At 53.1% G+C, this 21,459-nt stretch overlaps 2 protein-coding genes across 2 annotated transcripts; both read left to right on the forward strand.

The window, feature by feature from the left end:
• Positions 1–3,457: 3,457 nt before the first annotated feature.
• On the forward strand, positions 3,458–6,755 carry HOXC11 (homeobox C11). Its single transcript, XM_033118261.1, has 2 exons — positions 3,458–4,253; positions 5,503–6,755. Exons 1-2 carry the CDS (start codon positions 3,572–3,574, stop codon positions 5,733–5,735), a joined length of 915 nt encoding a protein of 304 aa, XP_032974152.1. The 5' UTR covers positions 3,458–3,571; the 3' UTR covers positions 5,736–6,755.
• An 8,836-nt stretch (positions 6,756–15,591) lies between these two features.
• Positions 15,592–20,663, forward strand: HOXC10 (homeobox C10). The gene is made up of 2 exons (XM_033117893.1): positions 15,592–16,453; positions 19,547–20,663. Exons 1-2 carry the CDS (start codon positions 15,703–15,705, stop codon positions 19,822–19,824), a joined length of 1,029 nt encoding a protein of 342 aa, XP_032973784.1. The 5' UTR covers positions 15,592–15,702; the 3' UTR covers positions 19,825–20,663.
• Positions 20,664–21,459: the final 796 nt, after the last annotated feature.

Consider the following 21,459-nt stretch of genomic DNA (forward strand, 5'->3'; position numbering starts at 1 on the left):
TATTGCTCTAAGATAAGTAAGCACGTGCCAAAAGATGCCAGCTGATTTCTAATCAGAGCGCGCATCCTTGCCATCCCAGCCTTGGAACTGCTGAGGGTGTCCATGTGCTTATTGTTTATCTTTTTATTGATTCCACCCAGGACTGAGTTTACACCAAGCCCACCAGAGCTCTAACGGCCCTCTTTCGCCTCCATGGGTTTTTCTCCCAGTTCATGGTTTGTGGGGTGGACCCTTTTCCCTACCACAATCTACTCTAGAGTCCAGAGCAGCAGGAGGAGGTGGTCAAGCTGCAGGATGGCCAGGGCTGTGAGGAGGATGCTGTGCTGGGGTCTCCCAAGCTGGAATTTGGCAGATAGTGCCCCCCCGCCCCCCCCTGAAGCCACCTTTGGTGCGTCCATGTGTGGAAGAGAAGTATGCTGGAGTCTGTCCGTGGCCCTGGCCAGAGTACCGCCGCGGTAGCTGCCCAGACCGCAGCTGCCTGCTAGCAGCCAGGCGGGTAGGCAGTACTTGCTGAGGCCAACCAAGAGCCATGGGGCAGACAGGGTGGTCCTGCCCAAGAGGATTTCATGTGAAAGCTGGGACGCTGATGGTAGAGGGATCACAGGCACCGCCAATGAGATGAGGAAGAGAGTGGGGCTTGCCAGGCTCTTGGAAAATGATTTGGGGCCACAGATGGGTCTCGTGTTGGAGGAGGCACTGATGCCCTGGGGGGTAGCCTGCGGCAGGCAGCTTAATCTACGCTTTAGGGTAGCCTGGATCTGGGGCCAGGCAAGGAGGCTGGCAGCCCACACCATGGGCATTTTCCCCAACCAAAGCCTCGCTGACCTCAGCAGCCAGGGCCTTCTCTCTTTGGCCCCAGCAGCAACCTCCAGTTGCTAGGATTTTTAAAAGTTATTGAAAAATTAAACGTCAGACCAAAACTAGGGGAAAAATGGAACTTGGTGCCTTATTTTTACGGAGAAGAAGCCTCTGTTGGGAGACCCTAGAGTTTCCTGGACATGAACTCCTTGGACAGTCTTTCTTTTCTTTTTTTTGTTTTAAGGAAATAAAGCCGCCAGCAGCTCCTCACAGCCGCCTGGCTCACTTTTATGGTGGCCCTGGAATAAACTTTGGTGGTCAAATTCAAGTGCTCAGGCCCACAGCTGTCTCCTCACAGGAAGCGCACCCCCTCCCCACTGTCGGCCCTGGCGGAGCTGAATTCGTCTTTGGGGCCTGGGCCCCACCTCGCCCTGGAGGCCAGGATGGGGAAGGAAGCGGGCCTTCGGGGAAAGTGGGGAAAGCCTGAGCTGAGACTCTGAGCCCTCATCCACACCTCTGCAAGGAATAGTGGTACCTCTCACCTCCCTCCTGCAGGTTCCTATCACTGTTTGGGGAACATTTTGCCTCCTATAAACTCGAGTTTAATGAGGTCAGTATGAACCCCATAAAAGCCATAGTCCATAGTTCCCCATCATTATAATTAAAAGCGCTGGCCCCAGCTCACTCTATTAAAAAAGGGTAGAGAAAGGAGGAAAAGTAACAGATTTTTCTTTTGTAGCCCCTTACCGATGGAGTGGACCCACACTTTAGCAAAGCCCCAATGTAGCTACTCTTTGCCCTCAGTTAAGATCTGGTCAGGACTAAAGAAGGGATTGGGAAGCAGCACCCAGCGATGGATGAACGGGTAGAGGGTGCCGGAGGCCTATCTCTGGATATTCCAGAGCCACCCAAGAAAGGGACCCATGGTGGCAGCGGCTCCCCCCGCCCCGCAGGTATTGCTCTAAAGGTAGATCAATTTTGGGGAGGCAGGAGGGTTGAGAAGGAATGGATTTGGGAGGTTGTATTTGGGGACAGGCAAATTGTGTCTTTCACATCTGATTTTGGGTCTCAGTACCTCATCGTGTTCTGCAAGGAAAATCAAATCCAAATGATATTTTTTAAAGTGGAAACCAATTTTAACCAAGAGGTAAGGTGTAAAGAGAATTGGGCCACTCTGGCTTTCCCTGAGAGTGCAATGGGCTGAGTCCTTGGGCGCTTCAGTTCCTCTCCTCCTACCTGAACAAATGGTGCCCCAGCAGCTCCTCCTTGGATCCAAGGTTGCTCTCTGCTTGAGGCAGTTGCTCTGGTCCCTTGGACTCAGTTCAGAACCTTTTAATAAAGTGATTTTCAACTGCCCAAATGTGTCCTGTGGTGCCCAGAGGAATGGGCAAGGGAGAGCAGAACCACTGAGTCCACCCGTTGGGCCACAGCCATCCAGAAGGGTGGCAGATGTGGAAGAGAAAGAGGAAAGAGGTAGGAAGGCCTGGCTGCAGCACCCAGGAGCTGGGCTGGGGGCTTCCACTAGGGTGTGGCCCCTGGTCCTGTCCTGCCCTGCCCGACCAGGTTCCTCAGCTCCTTTCCACAGCCCTGCTGGTCTATTCTGGAGACCTATGCCTGGCCCCATCACCCACCTCACAGCCCCCCAAATCATCTAAGGATAGAAGCCCCATATCCAGCCCCTCACCACATCCTTCCAGGACCCTGACACTGGGCTTTTCAGCCCCCACGCTGAGGCTGGGCCCCCAACACAAAGAGAAGATACATGGCTCTCATTCCAACTTGTTTCTTTGGGGTTTGAGATTTAAAAATCCAAGGTGGATGAAGCTTTCTGTGCATTGATTGACAATAAAGGCAGGCATGAAATATTCACCCAGGGCCACTCTCTCATACTAAATATTTAACACGACATTAGAGAAGGTTTTTCCCAGACTTCACCAGGCACCGGCTGGGCGGCTGGCGCACTGCTTACCACTCGTTTATGACTAATCTGAGTCCCTAGCCACCGGCAGCACAGCAAGCCAGACAAAGTTGGGACACTGACTTGCTACTGGGCTGCTTCACCTTTGGGAAACTTAAGATACTCTTCCCAGGAGTCTCCAAAAGCGCAAGGGAGTCGTGACACCCAGCCCTGGCCAGGAAAAGAAGAGACTTCTTCAAACTCTTCTAAACAGGCGCTGGCCCCTCTGCGGGTTGTCTGGGTAAGACACTATGAGAGTTGGGAAAAAGGATTCACTTCTCTGGCAAATCAGGCAGTGGGGAAAGAGGTCCTCGTCCCCACCCTAGTCTCGGGCTGATCACGGGGAGGAGGCAAGACCCCCCTCTCCACACTTGAGAGCCCTCCTCCTTCACCCAATCCTGGGGAAAAAGAAAGCGGCAGCTAAAAAAAAATACAATTACCCCCTCCCAGCCACCGCCACCGCCCCCGCCCATCCCACCAACCACCCCACCCCAACTCTCTCCTCCTTTGCTCGCTCTGTGGAATGGAGAGGAGGGGAGTGACGAGAGAAAAACGAATACAAATCTGCAATTGATTTTCATAATGTTTCTGCGGTGTTTGCAAACCAATCGCCTGAACGTCCCCATCTTACCTAAGAGAGAACCCCTCCTACGTCTGCGAAGTGCTCCGAACTGATATATGACAATATCTACTTTGGATCACGTGCTCGGGGAGAGAGACTAAGACGGATAACGCGTCATCTCGCCTTCCCAAATTTTCCCCCCTCGCTAGACCGGGTCCAAAACCTCCATCTGGAGCCGGCAGGAGAAGAGAACGATGTTTAACTCGGTCAACCTGGGCAACTTCTGCTCGCCGTCGCGCAAGGAGAGAGGCGCTGATTTCGGCGAGCGAGGGAGCTGTGCCTCCAACCTCTATCTGCCCAGTTGCACTTACTACGTGCCCGAATTCTCCACGGTCTCCTCCTTCCTGCCCCAGGCCCCCTCTCGTCAGATCTCCTATCCCTACTCGGCCCAAGTGCCCCCGGTCCGAGAGGTCTCCTACGGCCTGGAGCCATCCGGCAAGTGGCACCACCGGAACAGCTACTCCTCCTGCTATGCGGCGGCCGACGAGCTTATGCACCGGGAGTGCCTGCCTCCTTCCACCGTCACCGAGATCCTCATGAAAAACGAAGGCTCCTACGGCGGCCACCACCACCCCAGCGCCCCGCACGCAGCCCCTGCCGGCTTCTACTCCTCAGTCAACAAGAACAGCGTCCTGCCTCAAGCCTTCGACCGCTTCTTCGACAACGCCTACTGCGGTGGTGGCGACGCGCCTGCCGAGCCCCCCTGCCCAGGCAAGGGTGAGGCCAAGGGGGAGCCCGAGGCGCCCCCGGCCTCGGGACTAGCGTCCCGGGCTGAGGCGGGTGCCGAGGCCGAGGCGGAGGAGGAAAACACAAATCCCAGCTCGTCCGGTTCAGCCCACTCCGCGGCCAAGGAGACGGCCAAGGGAGCCGCCCCCAGTAGGTAGCAGCGGCGGGGAAACCCGCGGGCAGCGAGGGAGGGAGCGAGAGAGGGAGGGCGAGAGTAGGGGGGAGGCGAGAGGAGCGCGGACGGCCTCGTGTTTTGGGTCAGTCCGATTTTATGTGGAGTTTTATAAGCATTCAAAGGATTTTATTATAACCTACAAAGCCCTCTCTCCCAACGACTCGACTTTTTACGATGGAGAAGGGGTGGGGAGGGAGGGAAAAGGGCTCTTTGCAAAAGCTGGGTGAACCCCCCTCCCCGTTATCTCCCTCTGTCTGTGAAATTTTTAAAAGCGCCACCATCGCGGGCGATATTAACTTTGATCGTGAACTTAGAGAAGCATTTAAGGAAGGATGGGGAGCCGGGCTGCTGGGGGGTGGGAGGGAGGGGAGGGGTGGAGGGGAGAAAGGGGAGGGCGAGGGAAAGACAGGGAGAAACTCAGAGAGGGGGAGTGGTGGGGGAGAGAGGCAATGGAGCAGAACCTCAGATCCGAGAGGCCAGCCAGGGCTGCTCTGCTTCTTTTAAAAACTATTTTTGAAATGTTCAAACTAGTGTGTTCGCGGGTCCTTGAGCAGAACTTGGAGCCACCCGGGGTCAGCAGTGACGGGGGGTTGGAGAGAGGCGGCTCTGGACGCCACTCTGCTCCAGGCCTGAGTCTCGGCGTTTCTCTGCGCTCCGCGGCCTCAGCGCCGGCCTAACCCGGCGACAGGGAAAGCGCGGCCCGCCGGGCGTCCCGGGGCGCCAGGGCCCCCGGAAACGGCTCTCGGGTGTCTCTGGTGCCTGCTCGCTCGCTTCCTCCCCTCCTCCCCCTGCTCTCGCCTGCTAATCTTCTGCGCGCTTGTTTTCCGTGGTTACCCCCTGATTTCTGGGGGAAGGGTGGTGGGTTTCCAGAGCCACTAGGAGGGCCGCGAGGAAGGGCAGAGGCCGGCGGCTGAGCAAGCGGGGGAGGGGGCGGCGGGGACGCACTTGGCCCCGGCTGGCTTCCTTCTTCCCCAGACTCCATCAACTAGGGTTCTCGCCTGAGGGGAGGGGGGTCCTGCGTTGGCCTGGGATTGGGACGAGCTAGACCTGGCAGGGAATTCGTGGCTGGCCCCCGCGCTGCGGCCCGCGCCGAGATGCCGGCGGGCCTGGCGGGAGGGCTGTGGGTCTGGGAGAAGGACCGCTGAGCGCTCAGCGGGCAGGGGTCGCCCGGGTCTCACGTGTCTCTTTCCCCCCTCCTCGCACTTGCCCCCCCCTCCCCTCCAGACGCCCCCCGCACCCGCAAGAAGCGCTGCCCTTATTCGAAATTCCAGATCCGGGAACTGGAGCGAGAGTTTTTCTTCAACGTATATATCAACAAAGAGAAGCGGCTGCAGCTGTCCCGGATGCTGAACCTGACGGACCGACAAGTGAAAATTTGGTTTCAGAACAGAAGGATGAAAGAAAAAAAACTAAGCAGAGACCGGCTGCAGTATTTCTCGGGAAATCCTCTGCTGTAACCGCAGACCGGGCCCTTTTGGGGGAGGGGGAAAAGGGGGAAATTATTTTATTTTATTTTTATTTTTTATTTCCTAACTCGCCTTCTTTCCGCGGGTGGAAAACTGGACTGTGGCCAGGGCTGGCCCCCACTGCCGTTGCCCGAACTTCTTTCCGGAACCTCCTTCACCTTCGGTCTGACTCTCACTGTGGGATAGGCACCGGGCCTGGAAGGGGGGGAGGGTAAAGGGAAATGTCTGACCCACAGTGAGTGGATTCCGTTGGCGCCGAGGCCAAGACTGTTTATTTAAAAGAAAACACACCTCGCGACAATGTCTTGCTGCTCGGATTGGGTGGGGGAGGGGCGAGAGTCGTGGGCGCCTGAGCCGAACAATCCTTGAACTAAAAGCTTTCCCTTGCCCAAGTGAAAAGATCTGCTAAGACACCATGTCTGCGAGGGGAGACTTCTCGGGCTCCCCTCTCCTACCCCACCTGCCCCACTGCTAGGGGGCAGCTAAATGTGATCCTGCCTTGCTGTGAAATTTCTGTACCTTCGACCTGGTGTTAGGTGTGCAAAGTCCGTGTCCTACCTCCGTCTGTGCCCAGGCCCTGCCCGAGCCTAGCTGTTCGTTCTTGAATGTGTAGAGCCCTCATTTGAAATTTCTTAACTGGTGCATTGAGGTTTCTCAACCTTTTTCCAAGTCGTGACCCACTCCATGGATTTATAGCTATAGTCTTCTCAGTTGTTACCTCCCTTTTTTTTTTTTAAGGAAAAAAAAAGATTGGGATGGATGAGGCAGTAGGGAGATGGGATTGGGCGCCTCCCCCATGCTGGGGCCTGAATTTTTGTAAATAAATTTCACAAGCGTTTCTTTTTACCTGGAGGGGATGGGGGGAGTCCTCGCCTGGAATGAGATTCGAGTCACCCATCTCTCCATGTGCGTGAGTGCGTGTACATGTGCAATCCCCACCGTACTCCTGTCCCAGAGGGATTGCTGTGAAATTTTTTTTTTGGTGGCAAATAAAGATATTTCATTCTGTTCGATATTATTATTTTATTTGACCTTTTTATTAGCCCCTCTCTTCTTAAAACCCTCAATGCTCCCAAGGCAGAGGAGGAGGCAGGTGGGCAGAGCACAGGGGGTTGCATGAAGGTGAGGTAGACCAGAGCTGGGGGTACTGCACCCCCTCTCCACTGGCAAGGGCAAGAGTGTGGCGATAGCTTCCTCCTGCTCTCAAGCTGAGGACAGTCTAAGTCTCCTCTTAAAGCTCTCCTTTCTCACGTGCAGCCCAAGCTGCGTCCAAACACCCAGCAATGCTTTCCGTTTAAGTACACGTTTGTTGTGGAGTTAATTGTAACCATCATCGAATTTAAATTTATAGGAATTTTCTTGGCTCCGCCGCCCTCCCGCCAGATGTCTCCGTCTGTTGCAGTTAAATGTGTAGGATTGAGGGAAGGGCTTTCGTTTTTTTCTCTATGAGAAGACTGTATTGGAATTTTAATATACAATTTTGAAGGTGGGAGGGGAGAGGAGGAAAAACTAGCCCCCTCCCTTTTCTCATCTTGGCCATACTGGAGGGTGGGAAGGTGGGGCTGGGCCCCTTCCTCAAGCACAAATGGCTTGGCTCCTCCAGACACAACAAGACCTTAGGCTGGGGCCACCCTGATGTTTACACACTGCGTGTCCCAGAGGAGAAAGCCCCAGAGATTTGTTCTCTAAGAGGTTGGCATGGGGTGGGGCAGTGGGGAAGAAGATGACCCATGGGGACAGTCACCACACCCATCAATATTTGTTGCATGTTTCTTCTCTAGAAAGATAACTATAGCCTTTTCTGCGCTTTCTGCAATGAGACCACTTTGGCAGTCTCTGATCCAAATTCGTTATTTGGGGGCAGAGATTTGGGATTAATTCTCTCATCTTTCCCCTCTCTTTGGAACTGTTCTTATGTAATTCAAAGAAAATGTTTTTTTGTCAATACAATTCTGTTGGAGGAAAGACCATGGACTACTGCATCTAGGCTCCGTCATTGTTTCTGATGACAAAAATCCCTGTAGCTTAGGTATCTGAATCTCTAACTTGTAAATGTGGTTTTGAGACAAAATTTGCAAACTGGGCTGTATATGCAGCCCCACAGTTTCACCATGTGCCCACACACAAATGTTTTCTTTAAGTCAGTGTGCCTATGGTGACATGATAAGGAATATTACTTCTTGTAAGCTTTTCCTGTTGTATGGAGTAAACCTGACCACATGCACACTTAGGGCTTGTGTTCTCTGTGGTGTGTAACCACTGGCAGTGTTCAATGTTGGCAGAAATGCAACTGAGGGTCCTCTGTGTGTGTGATTGTGTGTGTGTGTGCGCGCGCGTGTATGTGTGCGAGATTTCTCTAGATATGTGATGTTTATCCACTAGTCATATCAAAGAATATTTGCCTGCCGGCCATGTTTCCAATAAAATAAGATGAAGATAACTCTGTATAATGAACCTGTTATAAAGCAAAATATTAATCTCCAAATGGTTCCTGATTTCGAAGAAAAATATTTTAAATCCACAGCTACCACTTTCCCTGCAATGTGCGGCCCAGAAAAGATCCTCAGCTCCAGAAGGGAATTTTGAAAGATGGGTTGAGGGGTGGTCATAGTGAAAGAAAAACAAAGGTTTCTGCGACCCAGGCCCAGGAACCTGCCAGTCTTTGTTGATCCTCTAAAATGAGAAAAAAGGGGTCTCTGTCCCCCAAACAAACCCACCTTTGGGCCCCGGTATATCCAACCCCTTTCGCCGGTCAGGGGCACTCGGGGCTCAACCTCTCCGGGTAATCCCCTCCAGCCTTAGTACTGCCCGGGAACAAAAGATCCTGGTCTAGACGCCGCCATAAAGCGCCCCCCAGCCCCCCCTCCGCGTGCCTCTAAACCCAGTTTCATTTCGCTCTTAACGACCCAGTCTGGCCTGTGTTCGAAAACGCTTCCGCCCTAAATAGTAAACAAACCTGCAGTGGACGGTCTTGGCACCCCCAACACTCCCCAGACCCCAACTCTATCACCCCCTTGCTCCGCATTTTCCCTCTTCTCTAGCCTTTCTCAGATCCCTGCTCCCCAACCCCCTTTCCCGCCTCCCGTCTCCCCCCCCCCCCAGTAAATAAACCCGAGGCCGAGTTCAAAGTTTCCCGGAGCTAAGGAGGAATGTTGGTTGTAAAAATCCAAGTTTATAGCGCACGTGGGAGTTTACAAGGGTATTAAGTGGTGTCGGCCGAGAGAGAGAGCATTCTGGGCCCCTCCCCCTCCCACTATGGGTTTTGGGGGTGCAGGGTGAACCTGGGGGACTTGAAAGGAGAAATGGATTGGGGCCAGCCTTGAGTTTGGGGTGTCTTTGTCATTCAGGCCTCTAGGTTGCTGGGGAATGGCAATGCAAGGGCCCCTTGGAAGGTGATTCACACAAGCCCCATCAAGCACCCATGAGGGAAGCCCATAGGTGCTAGGCGTCCCAGACGGAGAGGATGGGAAGCTCTGCTTTGGGGAGACAAGAAAGTTGCAGATCAGATGTCTGAAAGGTGAACAGAGTTGGGGCCAGTTTTTAACGTGAGAGGGAGGAATTACCTTGGAATAATTTCTCGAGTGGGCTGAAGGCAGAGAGGGCTTTTCTCACCAAGGCAAAGAACTTTGAACTTCAAGGAAGTCAAGGGCGCCACCCCTTCCCTCTCCCCGCCCCTTTCAGGAATCTGTAGGGCAATTCGTTTCTGGGCCAATATTCCCTCAAGGGGGCAGCCCCTGGGGTTTCCTAGTGCCCCAGCGCTGGATAATACTGTTTGTTGAACCCTCCCTTTTCAGAGTCTGCCCGAGCCCTGTGCACGCGACTACACTCTTTATTATTCATATAAACCTTTGGAAAAGGCAACGCCTGGGAAGTTTTTATAACTTTGTTTGGCATAAAAATTTTACAAGATTCCTCCTCCCTTTTTAAAAAACTTAAAGTTTTTATTTTGCCATGGAATGAAATCTTAGGATTTTGGGTAGGTTGGCTGGCGGGAGAGAGGCTCTGGGGTCTCTGTGGGGGGTGGTGTCTGGAGCTGCCTCACTTACCTAAGGCAAAACAAGGCGTAGAGTTTGGGGTCAATTCTTCCTGAAGCCCTCTTTGGACCCAGCTTTGGGGGCTGCTAGGCAACAGAGACTGCAGGTCTCCAGGAGAGACCTGTCCACTATAATCTTGAGATACACCCTTACAGACCCCCAAAGTTTAGACAATGTCAGCGGGAGGAGACCTCCCCCATCACGCCCCCTTGTTCTCCTGCCTGCAGGCACCGGTCTCTCTCTCTCTCTCTCTCTCTCTCTCTCTCTCTCTCTCTCTCTCTCTCTCACACACACACACACACACACACACACACACAAAACCCTGTACAAACTCTCAACCCACTGCATAAAGTGGAGACCCATAACCTTGACTCAGACCGCTAACTTGGGATTTGAGAGGGTCTCTGCACACACAGCCATTGGATCCCTGCCTTTTGCAAAGTCCACAATGGGTTTGAAGAAAGACAGAATTCTAAGCGCCAAGAAATTCCTGCCCAGAGTTTGCAGTGGTTGGAGGACCGAAGGAGAAGGACAGCAAGCAGGGCTGTGGTCCTGGAGCTCGGAGAACAAAGGTGCCCAAATGGGGACATGGCCTTGGGCTGCTAAGCCCACCGAGGACCCGTTGGATCTGCCCCCCACCTGAAACTAACAGAACCCCTCTCCTTTATTTCCCATGACTCCAGCCTTGGAGAAATCAATAGAGCTCAAATTGGAGCTATTTTAATATTCAGCTCTGGAGGTCTGGATGGAGCGACTTTTCCAAAGAAGGCCTGGTGGACATGGGTCCTTTGGAGCGATGGAAATGAAAATACCTGCGCTCTGGAACCGGCACTGCAGGGAGCTATCCGAGTCAGTAGAGATGTGCCCCAGCGCCTGCTACTCCTTTTCTAATGGCGACTGCTGAGGCCTGGCCTCCGGCTGCTGGCAGTCCTACACTTCGCCTTGTGAGGAGCCGAGTTAAGACAGAAGGCGGGAGAAGGTCAACTCCAAGCCTGAGCAGCTGGGCTGGGGAGGGATGCGACCGAGCCTGGTGCTCTCCCCTCACTAAGAAGAGCTCCACAGAGACAAACAAGAAAGCCTAGGGGAGAAGGTCAAGGGGGAAGGAAAGGATTGAGGAGGAAAGAAAAAAGCAAGGAATAAACTGTGTAATACGGAAAGAAAGGAAAAGGGGAAATGAAGATAACGAATTAAGGAAGAAAAAGAAAGGATCAGAAAAAGAGAAGGAAAAATGAATTGCAGAAAAAAGAGAAGGAAAGAAAAAGAGAAAGGAGCAAATAAAGAGAGGGAAGGAAGGAGAAAAGGAAGGAAGGGAGGAGAATGAAAGAGAGAAAGAACGATGGAAAACAAAGATCTTGGAAAAAGAATTTAGCCGGTAAGGAAGGAGCGGGCGTTTTCTCACGAGTAAGCCGGCCCAACTACAGCCCTGGCTCTGGCTGGAAATCTGACCTACTGGGGCAGCTTGGAAGAAAACCATTAAAGTGGGGAGCAAGGCCTTACCCCTAAGACATCCTCCCATCCATCTCCTCCTCCCAAAGCTTCTCTCAGATGTGTTTGGTCTCTGGTTTCGATTCAGGAGGCAAAGTTAAATAACTGGTCGGCTTCCAAAAGGCAAGAAAGCAGTTGTGCTGGCTCAGGTTATCAGACTTCGGGATGCAGGGATCGCAGGGAGCACTTTTGGGGTAAAGGTGAATATTTGTGGCTCTGTACACACAATTAAGCACAATTTAGACATGTGTGTAGATGGTAAACTGCATAGCATCTGGGTGCAAATTTGTGTACACCGTCCAGACGTGAGATCGACTCTGACAGCTGGGCTGCCGGGGTGGCTGCGAGACCCGAGGAAACCAGAGGCCCCTCTAAGCGTCCTTGGTCTTCCACCTCCCTCTCGTACCTGTCTGAAAAGCTCTTTTCTGGGCTTCTGAGAATTTTACATTTTGTCTGGGACTTCCCTGCTCCCAATTAAGCGGGGCAGAGACCGATGTTAGCGAAAAGCAAAGCAAATATTTTCCTTTAAGTCTTGAAAAGAGAATGATTGATCTCGGCCTCCATAAGAGGAAAAGAGCCTGCGATTTTCTTGTTTGTGTGATTTTGTTTTCCATTTCGTTTGATGAGATTTCAATACACACACTTTATTATTTTACCCCAAAGGGAGAGAGACTCTTCCTTTTTTCTCTTCACCTTTGGAATTGCCCCGATGACTCCTCTAACCTCTTGGGGGAAACTTCGCTAATTTTCCTTGGAGAAATTAGAGTGTTTCTAGGGCGTTTTCCAGGGCTAGAGCCCAGAAAACAGCCGAGATTCCTTTCTGTTTGTTGAGCACTCCATTTTACTTCTGTTTTCACATGGGAGCCCCTAGTTCCCTGGCCCTTGGCCTGCCCTCTGGAACCCACCCGATCGTCCTGGAGTATGTAAGGAGCACCTTTCTCCATCGCCGAGCTCACAGTCCCACGGGATGGCAGGAGGCCCAGCCACCTATCCCTGCTGCCATTCCAGGGTCTAGGTACCGGGAAGAAGGGCACAAGAGGCCGGGGCTCTTGGGGTAGGTGGGATTTGTCTAGACATGGGCATAGTCTCAGTCCCACCCTGGCCTGCAGCCTCTGGATTTTCACATCCCCCAGTTGAAGCAAAAAGGGGGAGCCCCCGAGTCAGGCATAGGTTCAGGTCTCTCGGTACTCCCAGAAAGTTGGTGAAATGGCTTAACAGGGCGATTCTAGCAATAGACTTTTCTTGGACCCCAATCTAGTTCCCCAGGGGCATGGGCCTGAGGATCTTGGCCCTGTGAAGCAGGGCTGGTGGGCGCCTGGCAGCGGCAGCAGGCGGGACGGCCATGGCAGCTCGAGTGCCTTTGAACGCCAGGCCCGAACAATAAGACAGAAACAGCCTTTGCTCCTGGCCTCGGGGAACGACCGAGCCCAAGGGGGCAGGGCTGGGACCCACCTCCGACTGTACTTTCCCGGACCCGCACAAATGCTCCCCTTGCCCTGTCCTCACCCTCGCATATTTTTCTTCTTCGCCCCCACTGGGGCAGAATCCCAAAGTCTGCAAAAACCCAACAAGTTATGCAAGTCTGCGTCCGCACAGGCTCTTGTTTAACAGCTCCGGGTTTGCGTTTATACTGCGTAATTAAAGGCAAACATTTGTCCCACCGGGGGTCCCACTTAGGCTGATGAATTCGGTTTCTTTTTTCATTAATGGGCCGTGTTTATCATACTTCTAATTATTTCAACTTTAAACACTATTCGTTCTTGTGAGGAAGTGGGAGTCGAGGCGGGAGGTTCCTTCTCCCTCGAGGATTACTTCCATTAATAATGGCAAGGATTCTGAAGCATCTCCATTTCCCTCCCACGTCTGAGGTAAGGAGTGAGTTTGGGATGGGGGTCAGGCTGGTAGGGGGAGACAGGTCCTAAGGCCAGCGCCTCCACTTCTCTCCCGCAGGTTCCCCCAGGTTAAGCCTAGGGGCTCGCTGGTTTTGAGAGGTAATCTGGAGTTTGTCTCCTTCGCCCTCTTCTTCTGCCTCCCTCACACACTCCCAGGCTGTGCTCCGACCCTTCCTCTGTGAGTCTCTTCGAAATCTTTCTGCCGCCCTAGCCAGATCCAAGCCTGGCCTGACAGAGGCTCTGGTAGCGCTGTCCTGGCCCCCACCTACTAACACTGAGAGAAACACCAGGAAAGGCTGGTGACCAAGGGGCACCTGGGCATGGGGGAGAGGGCCCAGCAGACCCCAAAACAGGGGGCAAGGGCAGGGGACTGGGACGCCTAACTCCAGGGACAGGCACACCAAGCAGGAAAATAAGAGATGTGAAAGAGGGGGGAGGGAACCCCCAAAGCCATATAATTCTCAATTGCTTTGGTCTTTAATTTCATCGCCCCATAAATGAGGAAATATCAGTTCCCATACTAAATTTTTATCCCCGACTGATAAATATGACGAGGAATTTTCGTTGGGTCCTCGTAAAAGCGAACAGTTTCGATCAAACTGGTGGGGGAAGACTTATGCAGATAATACAAACAGAGTGGCCATAAAGTCTCAGTCATTTCCCTCGGGTGGGCGGCGGGACAAATGGCTCCCTGGATTGACTGCTGCCCAGGCTGTCCCAAGTCTCCTCTGGGGCCTAAACAGCCTAACCTTGCCTGGGCCAACCCCTGTGCCGAGCCCACGGCGACCCCTGCAAATCAAAACACAAAACCATTTCAAATCTCCCCTGGCTGGCCCGGCAAGAAAGTCACACATTACAGATGTTCTTCCAGTTTTTCCGGGGTTCGGGGACCTCTGTTCCTTCTCTCTGGCCCCCTACATTAGAGAATCCGACGGATTTCTTTCTGAAGTCCCCTTCTAACAGCCGCGGGCCTTCCTAGAAGCGATCCAGCCTCCTCACTCCTCCACGCCAGGGCGCCGGGAGCTCCAGCCCTTTGCCCGCCATGCATCAGCCCTTCCGAGAGTCAAAACCCGAGGCTTCATCCAGGGGAAAATGTGGGGCGACCGGAAAAACAAGTTATTCTCCTGATTCCGTTTCCTAAGGAAGGCGTGGAGAGTTTAGTTCGCTTTGGGAGAAAGGCGATGGAGAAATGGAAAGAACTATTTAAGACATACCTTGCTCCTTATTTCTCGTTTCCCTTTATTAAAACATAACTACAAAAATAGACTCGTCCCTTTTCTCCTTTCAAAAATGCCCCAACTCATTCATTCTGTAAGTTCTCTGGGCCAGATTTTGTCGCGTATGGTATCCTGGTTTCCCGTATGATACGTGACTCCCCCAAATCGGCTGAGGCCCAGCGGGTTCCCTCTTTTTCTCTGGGAATATTACCTGTTTTAGTGGGAGCAAGGTCAATTGGGAAGCAAGGGCCACTAGGGCCTGGAGCAAAGCAGCTGAATGGACCCCAAGGCCAAAGCCTTCCTGATCCTGAGATAGTAACCCAGGAACCGCCCCCCCCCCCAACCAGGCCCAGGCTGCACTCCCAGGTCGGGGAACCGTGCCTCTGGTCGCTGGCTTCCTCCTCTCCTGACCCCTAGATCCCCTCAGAACCTCCTTTCCCCCAGCAGCCCTGAAGTGATCCTGACCCCCTCCCTCCCTGGCCCACACCATACACTGAATATTCCCCCACCACCACCCCGTTAACCGCCACAGGGAACTTGCAATTCAACTAACTTCCATGACGGGCGTCCCCGAACTGAGCTCTCAGCCCCAAGGGCCAAGCCTGACGAACGAACGAGGACGCAGGAGAGTAGAAACTTTAGTTCTGTTTGGGATTCCTTAACTTTTCTTCCCTCCTCTGCCCACTGGAGCCCTTCCCTTCAAACCTTACCCCACTCCCAACCCAAGGGAAGAAGCGAGGGCGAGGGCCAAGGAGAGTAAAGGAGAGATGAGGAGAGGGGAAGAAGTACCTGAATCGTCTCTTGACCTTTTAATTTGAATTTGACTGTTTTGAGCCCCGAGTTGCCTCTCTCTCTCCCTCTCTCGCATTTTCCCCCTCTCTAGCCCCCTCTCCCCAGGAGTTACAGTCTGGTTCTCAGATAAACAAACCCCATTCTCCCTATAACCCCCCCCACCTCCATCCCTCTCCACCCCCCTCCTGCCCCTGCCGCCCCTGGGGCGCTTCCTTTGTTCGCAGGGAAAGGCTCTGGCGCCCCTACCCCGAGGTGGCTGCTAGGTGGCGCTGTTACTCCACGCTGTGCGCTCCGCCTGCCGACAACTTGACCCCGCTGACGTCACGGCCGTCTGAATCATCAAGGCCATTTTCAAATCCCATTGGTCTAGCCGTCACATGGTGAGGACTGAATGCGCGGATAATTATGGAGCTGATATTTCCCCCCTCCCCTTCTTTTCCCTCCCGCCCCTCCAACCGCCCCCCCCCCGGATGGGGAAAAAAAAAGATGTCAGCTCCTCCGATGTAGTATTGCTCCTTAAAAACCCCTCTCTCTGAAAATGACATGCCCTCGCAATGTAACTCCGAACTCCTACGCGGAGCCCTTGGCTGCGCCGGGCGGAGGAGAGCGCTATAGTCGGAGCGCAGGCATGTATATGCAGTCTGGGAGTGACTTCAACTGCGGGGTGATGAGGGGCTGCGGGCTCGCGCCCTCGCTCTCCAAGAGGGACGAGGGCAGCAGCCCCAATCTCACCCTCAACACCTACCCGTCCTACCTCTCGCAGCTGGACTCCTGGGGCGACCCCAAAGCCGCCTACCGTCTGGAACAACCTGTTGGCAGGCCGCTGTCCTCCTGCTCCTACCCACCTAGTGTCAAGGAGGAGAATGTCTGCTGCATGTACAGCGCAGAGAAGCGGGCGAAAAGTGGCCCCGAGGCAGCTCTCTACTCCCACCCCCTGCAAGAGTCCTGCCTCGGGGAGCACGAGGTGCCGGTGCCCAGCTACTACCGCGCCAGCCCAAGCTACTCCGCTCTGGATAAGCCTCCCCACTGTGCCGGGGCCAACGACTTCGAAGCCCCTTTTGAGCAGCGGGCCAGTCTCAACCCGCGCGCAGAACATCTGGAGTCGCCCCAGCTCGGTGGCAAAGTGAGTTTCCCTGAGACCCCCAAGTCCGACAGCCAGACTCCCAGCCCCAGTGAAATCAAGACCGAGCAGAGCCTGGCGGGCCCAAAAGGCAGCCCCTTGGAGAGTGAAAAGGAGCGGGCCAAAACCACCGACTGCAGCCCAGACACCTCCGATAACGAAGCGAAAGGTAAGGCCGCCTGGGCCGTGGCCCGGCTGGGTCTTCCTGGCCGGGGCGGGGGAAGGGAGAGGGTTGGGCCGAGGAGGCCCTGGACTGTCCTGGGAATGCAACCGCTGCTTGCGTCTCGTGTCTGCTGAGCGCCAGGCTGGTGGAGCGTTATTTGGCTAGGGAAGGTAAGCGGCGAAGTGGAGGTGCGGGGCAGGCTGCAGCCGTGGGCGCCGAGATCCGGGGGCGGTGCGCACCGCGGACAGCCTGCAGGCGCCTTTTGCTGTCCAGGGCGGGTGACCGCTCCTGGGCGCGTGCTGGCCTTGGCTTGCTTGCTCCACGCTGTTGTCCTGGGGGGCTGATGTCCCCTCTCAGGTTCGAAGCTTGAAAAAAGCTTAAAATGGCGATCTTGGGCCAGGGACAAGGGAAGGCTGCGGAAAAAGGAAATTTCGCTTTACTGCGTTCTCCCAGTTGAAATTGTTTCCTGCAAAGCGCGATTTGTTGTTTGTGGGTCTTATTTGTGCGTTTGGTTTGGGCTCCTGCGGTTTTTGGCTTGGCCAGGGGCCTCAGGCTGCGGGGCAGGGGCCGGAAGAGGTAGAGGTGAAGGGTTGCCCACCACGTCCCTCCCTCCCCAAGACGCCTAGCTTGGGTATGGCGTTGGAAAGGGGCATTTGGAAATGTTGTAAGTTTTTTCTCTCCCTTTAAACATTTTTTTCTTTTCTTTTTTTCTAATTAAATTTTTTAAAAATGTTTTTTTCGTTGGTTTCCAAAAAGCAGCTTACAAATGAGTGGTTGGGAAATTTCTGTGTGCATGGCAAGCGGTTTTCTCCTGAACGGGAGTGTGGCTTTATTTGGATTTCATTGTGATTTTGGTTGGAGAGAGAAAACCTAACCAGAATTCAAGCTCAGGGTTCAAGATCCATTTCTGCTGCAGGAACTGGGGGCCTTCTATACCTCTCTCTGACACCTGGAGAAATAATGTGGAGGAAACAGGAGTGAGTGGACTGAAGCTGAGGGGACTGACTTTCCCTGAAAAGTTGGAGCCAAAAACATCAGAAAAGGCCCAACTTGAGGGGAAGAATAAAGCTGCTCCCCTTGGCACTGGCTACTGGAGGCTGTATCTGAGAGGGGCTCAGTGGATATAGAGGCAGATGGAATAGTGAGAGCAGAGAGGACTGGGGGCAGCCTGGATCTTTGGTGCTTTGTATATGGATGCGGGCACATGCATGCCTGGCAGCGACCTGTGTCACACTCACACACACCCCTCTCACATGCTCTGCGCACACTCACATATGCCCACTCACACATGCACATGCATTCTTTTGGCGGGCAAGGGCAGAGCCTCACCCTCTTGGATCTCCTCTGAAAAGTTGGCCTTGGCAAATCAGCTCATGGAGACCCTGGCCAGAAGATGAGGTGTGTTCATAAGGGTGAGGGAGAGAGTAAGGCACACAAAACCACAAAGCCTTCATTTTGGCATGTGTGCAACATGAAAGTTTAATGTTATGCCCTTTCCCCAGACCCTGGGCTTGGTTAGGGTGCAGATTTAGGGTAGGAAAAGCCCCACCAAAGCAAAGTCAAGGTTAACAAGTCCACCTCCTAACTGATCTGCTGCCCCCCATGGTAGGCTCCCCTTTCTCTCATGCCCTCCCCACAACAACCTAAGCCTTCCCACCCCCAACTAATCCCTCTCAGTCTGCACTTTGCCTGTGCCCTTCTTGCCTCCCCCTCTCCCATTTTGGTGTCTCCACCAAGCCAGACTTCCTCATTTGTAATTTCTCCTCTCCCCCCAAAACCTAAAAACCCTAATAAGAAAATAAATGGGACAGAGTTACAGTTAGATGTGGACAGCCTTTAAGCAATTTGGCAGGAGGCTGCAGGTGCAGAGGTGAGAGCAGAATTAAGGACATTTGGATGTTTTAAACTGCGGACTCAAGTTTGTATTTTTCTCGTGCTTCTTGGTTCCCCTAGAGCCGCCATCCCATTCCTCAAAATAAGATCCAGAAACCTGGAAGTTTCATTTGGCACAGGGGGGAGATAGAGCGCAGAGCCACCAGCAGAGTCCTTTGCTGGATGCCCCTCTCCGGTGTCTGGACTCTGGGTTTTTCCTTAGAAAAGATGGCCAAGGTCTCTTCTGCTGCATGAGGAGCAAGGCCGGTCCATTTCAGCAAGAATGTGGTCCAGGGAGAGAAACTGTCAATAAGATAATGGGAAATACACACTATACTTATATTATATCCTTAGATAAACACGTGTGCATATCTATGTGTGTGTGCATATATGTAGGAGTGTGCATCCGCAAGAATACACGCATACATGCAGGCATACATGTCTACATAGACTAGGCAGGAAATTTCCAAAAGGCTGCATTTCCTCAGGATAGCTCTCTCCCTTGACCTTAGGTATTATGGCTAGGGCAGATGTCTGAGGACCGCTCAGCTGTTGCCACTGACCTCTGCTGCTTGCACAAGCTCCCCTACCTCAGCTACTCACACCTGGGGGAAGTGGCAATGAGAAAGAGCTGGCAATGGGAGATAAGGGGGTAGTGTTGCTCTGTGGCACTTCAGGTGTGAGCAAGGGCTAGAGATCTGGTGCAGGGACAACTGCAATGGCCTCTGGCTGCAGAGACTGGGGCGGCATCCCTCCACTGAGTTGAAAGAAGTCAGAGCTCTCTGGGAATTGCTCTAGAGAGCGGGGTGGACTCTGCAACCCAGTCTGGGGCCTGGAAAAATGCTTTTCCTTCTGGAGTTTTCCAAAACTGGAATGGAGCAGAAAGGAGGGAGGGCCTGGTGAGGGTTTGAGTGCCCACCAGGGTCAGCAACCTGAGGGAGAGCAGGGAGTACTCAGAATCTGCTAGGTCAAGGTGGATTGGGGTAATTTCAGTTTAATAATGCTTTGGAAGCAACAACCTTCTGTCCTTCTCCCCTGTAAGTCTAGACCCCAAAGAGATTCTAAGAGCCCTGAGCCCGAGAGGACCCCCACCAGCCAGGCCTGTGGGGGCGAGAGCAGCTCCCCCGTGCTGGGTCAGCCTCCCAACAGCAGGCTGGCAAAGGCTGCAGCAAGCTGGAGGGTTTGCCTCTTCAGCGATACTTATGTAAATAATGTTATTTTTAACAGAGGAGATAAAGGCAGAAAACACCACAGGAAATTGGCTGACAGCAAAGAGCGGAAGGAAGAAGAGGTGCCCCTATACTAAACACCAGACGCTGGAATTGGAGAAAGAATTTCTGTTCAATATGTATTTGACGCGAGAGCGCCGCCTGGAGATTAGCAAGACCATTAACCTTACAGACAGACAAGTCAAAATCTGGTTTCAAAATCGCAGAATGAAACTCAAGAAAATGAACCGAGAGAATCGGATCCGGGAACTGACCTCCAATTTTAATTTCACCTGAGCGCGGGGCTTCCCCTCCCCCTCCCCTCTCTCCCCCTCCTTCTTTTCCCCGCCCCTCCTCCCTTTGTGCCTGGTGGTATATATTTTTTCCTCCCTGAGTATAAATGCAACGCGCCTGCAAAAAAAAAGGCAAAGACCTCATACTCTCCTTCCAAGGGACCAATGGCTCATGCTGCGAAGATGCGTCCACCTAAAGCATGAGAAATGGGGTGCCAGAGTTTGGGTGTGGTGTGCTCTCATAGACAAGGGTGGGAGTGTGGCTGGTGTGTGTGTCAACCCTTCACTCACGCACGCACTCATACACAACACCCTGTTCTCCATGCAAAGTTAAGGTTGAATCCACCCGATTAGAGGGGGGGAAGAGGATAAAAATCAACCCGAGTAGGTCTGTAATCTCGCAGAGCACAGTCAGAATACTTCTTCCTTGCTACATTTCCTCCTTAGAAAAATAGACCTTTTGGAAAGTTCGGCTAGTGTTTGTGTGTTTGTCGTAGCGCCCAGCGCCTCCACCAAACCCTCTCCGTGTCTTTACCTCCCAGTTGCTCTGAGAATCTGCTTGAAGTCTCGTATTTGTACTGCTTTCTGCTTTTCTCCCAATCTCCCAGCACCCCCACACCCCCCATTCACTGACATCTCAGAAATTCCATCCAGAGGAACTAAAAAATTAAAATTAAAAATAGAACATAGTGAAGCAAAGACAGACCCCCCCCCCCAATATCATCCTGTCCCTGTCTGGCAGTTGTGTTATTTAAAGATATTCTGTATGTTGTATCTTTTGCATGTAGCTTCCTTAATGGAGAAAAAAAATCCTAATAAATTTCCAAAATCATAATCCTCAAATGGGTGGTTTTTTGTTTTTAGTGTTTTTTAGCGACACCACCCCCCAAGAGGCTGAGTGTGTGGATGTGTGTGTTTTGTGTTTGACTCATCTCCTAGAGCCTTTCTAGAACGTCTCTTGGCGGGTTTAATGTAAGTGAGAGACCATAACGTTGATTTAAATATTATCCAGGTGACCACAATAAGTCAAGGTCATAAAACAGTAATGTCAGGACGGTCTTGGTGCGCGCGAGAGGTGGATTTTATGATCTGCAAATATAATGTGGTGCTGCAGTAAAAGATGCATTTAAAGGTGACTGGAGGAGGGAAAGAGGCAGAGAGCAAACTGCAATCTTGAGGAGCAGACGGATCTGATTGCCTGGGGTGCTGGGCCAGGCGCACCCCCACCACTGCTGGGGGGAACCCCAAGAGCTCCCCACCTATCCAAGGAGAGGAATAAACTTAACCACCGGAGGGGGACGAGGAGCTCAGCCACCTCCCCTCGACAGCAGCAGCAGAAGCGCGGGCAGTGGCAGGCGGAGGCAGCGGCGACAAGGTAAGAGAAGCGGTTTCTTGTTCTTCTCTTGGCGGCAGAGTGGGGAGTAGCGGCGTCCCCAGGTGCCCGGCGGCGCAGCGGGCAGAACAGGAAGGAAGGTGTTTTGGACATCGGAGCTTGCTGAGAGCCCAGGCTTGCCTGTGGCGGCTCGCAGTGGAGGGCAGTGGCTGTGAGCTCCCTCTCCTCCCCTCATCCGCCCGTTGCTGTGGGGCTTGGCGATTAAAGGGGTAAATTGGTGGTTTTTGGCTTCTTTCTCTACACGGG

The sequence above is a fragment of the Rhinolophus ferrumequinum genome, chromosome 10 (assembly GCF_004115265.2).
Source record: "Rhinolophus ferrumequinum isolate MPI-CBG mRhiFer1 chromosome 10, mRhiFer1_v1.p, whole genome shotgun sequence".
Lineage (NCBI taxonomy): Eukaryota > Metazoa > Chordata > Mammalia > Chiroptera > Rhinolophidae > Rhinolophus > Rhinolophus ferrumequinum.

What these genes read in the sequence shown, in the direction of transcription:
- HOXC10 (XM_033117893.1), top strand. Translation starts at nt 15,703, where the DNA reads ATGACATGCCCTCGCAATGTAACTCCGAACTCCTACGCGGAGCCCTTG. An exon ending in CTCCGATAACGAAGCGAAAG is followed by an intron (nt 16,454 to 19,546) that starts GTAAGGCCGCCT and finishes TATTTTTAACAG; the next exon opens with AGGAGATAAAGGCAGAAAAC.
- HOXC11 (XM_033118261.1), top strand. Translation starts at nt 3,572, where the DNA reads ATGTTTAACTCGGTCAACCTGGGCAACTTCTGCTCGCCGTCGCGCAAG. An exon ending in GGCCAAGGGAGCCGCCCCCA is followed by an intron (nt 4,254 to 5,502) that starts GTAGGTAGCAGC and finishes CCTCCCCTCCAG; the next exon opens with ACGCCCCCCGCACCCGCAAG.